Source organism: Aedes albopictus, chromosome 3 (genome assembly GCF_035046485.1).
Source record: "Aedes albopictus strain Foshan chromosome 3, AalbF5, whole genome shotgun sequence".
In the NCBI taxonomy this organism is placed as follows: Eukaryota; Metazoa; Arthropoda; class Insecta; order Diptera; family Culicidae; genus Aedes; species Aedes albopictus.
Window position 1 is genome coordinate 393,953,393 of NC_085138.1, and position 5,664 is coordinate 393,959,056.

The following is a 5,664-nucleotide window of genomic DNA, read 5'->3' on the forward strand; positions in this document are numbered from 1 at the left end:
GTAGGTAGTACCTCCTACACTGAACGAAAACCCCATCCCGAAATCGACTGATTTGTCCGACCATCCATTCCAAATTACCAAAATCGTGTTTTCGAATGACGAATCAGTCATACGGCAATCATCCGAAAAAGCGGATGACGATCATCTTGTTCGCGTATGAGTCGACGCACGCTATGTGAATGAATATTAGTTGCAGAGCGAAGGCCACTCAGATGCACCGAATTTATTCATCGATAGCGTAACAAGTTCCTTGATCGTGACACCCGGGTCGTTGACAATTTTGCATCGCATGTCTTGGACATGCCATCTATTTTTGAAAAGGATGCCCGCGAGGGTATCCTGGCCACACTAAGCACATCATTTTTTTTTTGTGAAGATAGCGGTGACATTATTGTTATCAATCGCTAAAAAACAAGGTTGCTCGACCATATGGTCGACAATCAATTTTCATATCACTGTCATCCGGTTTTAGGATGACATCATTCGGTCGGTGGACCATACGGTTTCCGACCAAATGTCGTTAAGGGGCGTGATCGTATCGCCTCTCAGTCGATCTAGGGCGGGGGGTTTCGTTCAGTGTAGTATGATGAGAGAAGATGATTTATCCCGGTGCGGTGGTGTCACCTTGTAGCGGTGGTGATGAGTTTTGCCAGTCATTACCACACCACTGCCGCGCCGTCGTACTCTCCTCATCAGCAGAAATATGTACACACAATCGGTACCTTCCTGCTTCCGCAGTACCGAAGTCAGTGAACATTACAACTGTGAGAGCCAAACGAAATGATTACAAATTTATTAAACACTCCTTTCGCGTATCCGGCAAACCATGATGATGATGATGATGTCTGGCGTCTGGGTACGACGGTGGATTCAGACATTGTCTAAAGGTGACGCAGCCTCAGTGCAGTTGGTGCAGCGAGGTTGCGGCTGGCAGCTATGGGTATGAAGAAGTGTGAGGAAATGTCATTAGTAGGCAACCCTCAGGACTGACTACAGGATGGCTGACGGTGACATGTGAAGTGTGTGAAGTAACTCAGGAAATGATATACGCTGTAAGCCAGTTAGGCACTAAGTCATTCCGAATTTGCACGGTTGCCAGAAGCCGTGATAAGGAGTGTGCATTGAAATTGCAATTTTACCCGATTGTGTAGCTTCATCTGGACGAAATCTTAGTGTGTCCGGTTCTAATGCTTCGAAAATAATAATCATTGAATTTAATTTTATACAATACGACTGAAGTGGACAAAAGAGTATTTGAATTTCAGGGTGACTGAAAGCGGTTGGCTCAGGACCGGGTACATGGAAAAAGGATTCTTATTCGGCGTTGATTCAATATAACTTCAGCTCGTTTCTACAGCCGACCAACAGCAGTTTACTAACATTAGAATACTGTAATATTCTCTCTCTTGTTCCCAAAATAAAACATATTATTTATTTGTTGGAACTTCTAGTAGGAACTTCCGTAGTGTCTGAAAACTACAAATTCAAAGCCATAAGTACTGACATAAATAGGATAGTGTAAAAATCAATGTATAACCTACCAGCTCCACCATCGTCATTATCTGCAGTAGTAGTCGCTACGGTAGTACTGCTAACAATGCTGCTTGTTGCTGTTGTCGTATCCACGGGAGTAGTATCAATCGTAGTGCTGCTGCTGACCTGGGGTGTGCACTGTCCATTGTCTAGAACACAGTTTTGCACTTCCGCATCGAAATATAAACCATCCGCACATTTGCGTAAACTAGGATACAAACCGGAACAATCGTAATAGCTTTCGCATCTACTGGGATGAGGAACCAATGCATTCCGATCGCACTCAACGCCACGAACTTTACAATCTGATAAGCCGTGATGGACACACTCTTGCTTTTCAACGTTGAAGAACAGTCCTTCAGCGCAGTATTGATAGTGTAATTGACGGTTATAGCACACGGCATATCTGAAAATATAACGCATACTTATTCAACCTAATTTTGCTCTCAAGCTGTCGAACAACCCACCTAGCGCAGTCTTCCGGATCGTTGAAAAACCTTATATCCTGAAGTTGATCATACTCCGGACACCAGGGATCCACGTGACACCGTGCTTGCTCCTTATAAGTACATCGTCGTGAAACTTCATCAAATAGCAAACCATCCTCGCACCGCTTCGCCACTGCGTTCGAGCCCAAACACAGATAATACCTGGCACAGATGGACTGGTGCGGAACCAGCTTCACGTCTTGGCCGTCGTTGGCGCAGATCGGCCGATCCCATTTCTCCACTTCGGTACCTTCGATGCAGCGAACACTTTCGGAAAACGTGCAACCAAGACTGATGGCGTCAAAGTACAGCGTGTAAGGGCAGGTCAGGTCCTCCAGGACGCCAAACGTGCAGCGGTAGTACTTCTTGCACGACTCCGGGTTCGGATAAGCTGTGATGTCATCATCGGTTGGACATACAAACTCTTCTGTTTGGGAAAGACTTGTTGCTGCTAGTATTACCAGTAGACCACACGCGGTGGCTCTGCGGAGATCCATATTCAACGCTGGACAAATGCGAATGCGGCGCTACTGTAATCATTCAAATGCTACAGGTGTCTTATCATTTTACTGCCGTAAATCAATAGATTATCTTTTTCGAATGATTGCCAAAGTGGGGTAATCGACTACTTTGAGCTACGATTGATACAGAAGAGCAGTGCAATGGTTCAGCTGAGTATTTTTGGTTAAGTGTTAACAACGACTTCTACGTCGCACTACACTACATGTTCCAGAGTGACTAGGCATTACAGATCCTCTGTTCTTCTACTTCTTCTTCTTCTTTATGGCTTGACATTCTCACTGGAATTTGGCCTACCTCTCTTCAACTTAGGGGCGATTTCTTCACCCTGGCTTAAGCGTTAAGCCAGGTTTAACTGTATGGGTAAGCCTGGCTTACCGGTTAAGCCGAGGTGAAGAAATCGGCCCTTAGTGTTCTTTGAGCACTTCTACAGTTATTAATTGAAGGGATATCTTTGCCTGTCATTGCATGAGTTTGTATTTTATGAAGAAGCACAATGATACACTTTGCCCAGAGAGTCGAGAAAATTTTCCCGACCGGAACGGGAATCGAATCCGCCGTCTCCGTATGGGCGATTCATAGCCTTAAACACTAGTCTTACTGGAGAGCTCTTCACATTGTCGCAATCCTTTCTCCGTCAATCGTTGCTTTGATCAGTCTGGTTAGGTTCCCAGGAATGAAGTTTTCGTACAAACATTCTACATACTGTGCGATTGATAGTGTCGTACGCCGCCGAATGATGAACAGCAGATACAGAACTTACCTTACCGGTCAGACTAAGGCCTGACGTCTTTTTGCTGTACATAGTAGCCGTCTTCATTCCATTCGGTCCATGACTGTGTGTCTCCAGTCCCGCACTCTGCGAAGGGTCCGCAAATCGTCCTCCACTTGATCGACCCACCTGGCTCGCTGCGCACCACGTCTTCTTGTACCGGTCAGATGACTCTCGAAAACCATTTAAGTGGGGTTGCTATCCAACATCTTAACAACGTGACCCACCCACCGCACACTGTTGCGGATGGCATAAAAACGTGATCGAAATTGTTTTGACCATGAAAACATGATTTTTGGTCTTTGGTGTCTTCAGCAAAGTTTTTCTATAAAATAAGCCCTAATTTATGGAAATATCAGTTTTGTGATCAATCCCCCTAAAAGTGAGAAACGATTTCTATCTTTTTCATTTGTAAACCAAAAAAATATGTTTGTTCAGAGAAGTTGTAGACAATTTCACTAGAAACAACTTTGCCGAACATACAAAATTTCTATCTTTTGATTTGTATGTACATTTGAGGCGTTTTTTATGAAGCACCCCTAAAAATCAGTTTTTTGCTTATAACTTTTTCTATGAATTTTTCACGATTTTCAAATGTTCTAGCAAATGTTTTGCCTTATTAAAACGCGTAACTTTTGCGAAGAAAGTATATATCTATCTCTCATATTTATCATGTTATTGGAAATTTCACTTTAAAAAATGCTTATGTTTGACATACCCATTTGTTAGCTTTCGCACGTTTTCGCAGACCAGAATTTTCACATTTGAAAATATGGAACGAGTTTTATCTATTGCAAATATAGCCAGTTTTAGCCTGATTTCGCCTGCATATTTAAATTCACATACTAGAAATGACTATCATTATAAAATGTGTTACTGTAAAATGATCAAGATATCAAAAAAATGTACTTAGTGCTTTTCTTACATTATTTTTCCACATGAACACGCGAAAACGTTTTCACAGAATCACTTGGAACTGCATCAGATGACTTTCCCATAAAATTTCAGTTTTTTTTTCAGATAAACAGTGGCTCTCATAGTAGTACGATAAGTCTCTTCCACAAAATAAACGATATTGTTGGATGATCTTGCTAATGCTCATAAAATTTTTCGAGTTCATGTACACTTTGCAGAAATGTAAATTTTCAGAATGTTTAAATAACAGCATCTAATGATTCGATTAAAATTGGGTCTCAATTTGTTTACTTGAAAATTATTACATATCTGTTATTATTAACGCATATCATTGATTAACGTCATCACTTATTTCATTGCTTCCAGTTACTATCTCGTCATATGTTTAGAGTAGAAGGTTGTTCGCATCCTACGTTTATGGTGTTCTAGTTTTTTTTAGGAAATAATCCAATATTCCTTATTATGGGATCAGATGTTTCAAGCAGACGATGTAGGAGATCTGTGTTAGTTTAGATTTTTGGAATCTTACGTCTATGATCCTCTCTGTAATTCCTGGTGTCTTTGTTGCGTGACTCTTGTGCTTCCTCGGACAGAAAAACATACATACAGTAACTGGAAGCAATACATTTGATGATGACAGTAATCAATGATATATATGTGTTAATATTAACAGATAAGTTTCATTTTTCAAGTAAACAAATTAAAAATCAATATTAATCGAAACATCAGTTGTTGTTATTTGAACCTTCTGCAAATTAACATTTTCGCAAAGTGTACATGAACACGAAAAATTTTATGAGCATTAGCAAGAGCATTTAAAAATATCGATTATTTTGTGGAAGAGACTTATCGTACTACTATGAGAGCCACTGTTTATCTGAAAAAAAAAACTTATATTTTATGTGAAAGTCATCTGATGCAGTTCCAAGTGATTCTGTGAAAACGTTTTTGCGTGTTCATGTGGGAAAATCATGTAAGAAAAGCACTAAGTACATGTTTTTGATATCTTGATCATTTTACAGTAACACATTTTATAATGATAGTCATTTCTAGTATGTAAATTTGAATATTCAGGCGAAATCAGGCTAAAACTGGCTATATTTGCAATAGATAAAACTCGTTCCATATTTTCAAATGTGAAAATCCTGGTCTGCGAAAACGTGCGAAAGTTAACAAATGGGTATGTCAAACATAAGCCTTTTTTAAAGTGAAATTTCCAATAACATGATAAATATGAGAGATAAATATATACTTTCTTCGCAAAAGTTACGCGTTTTAATAAGGCGAAACATTTGCTAGAACATTTGGAAATTGTGAAAAATTCTTAGAAAAAGTTATAAGCAAAAAACTGATTTTTAGGGGTGCTTCATAAAAAACGCCTCAAATGTACATACAAATCAAAAGATAGAAATTTTGTATGTTCGGCAAAGTTGTTTC

General features: G+C 40.0%; 1 protein-coding gene across 1 annotated transcript; it reads right to left on the bottom strand.

The window, feature by feature from the left end:
- Nucleotides 1–1,344: 1,344 nt before the first annotated feature.
- On the bottom strand, nt 1,345–2,524 carry LOC109410588 (protein obstructor-E-like). Its single transcript, XM_019684112.3, has 3 exons — nt 2,001–2,524; nt 1,542–1,939; nt 1,345–1,476 (listed from the first exon to the last, which is right to left on the bottom strand). The coding sequence occupies exons 1-3, from the start codon at nt 2,516–2,518 to the stop codon at nt 1,448–1,450; spliced, it is 945 nt and encodes a 314-aa protein (XP_019539657.3). The 5' UTR covers nt 2,519–2,524; the 3' UTR covers nt 1,345–1,447.
- Nucleotides 2,525–5,664: the final 3,140 nt, after the last annotated feature.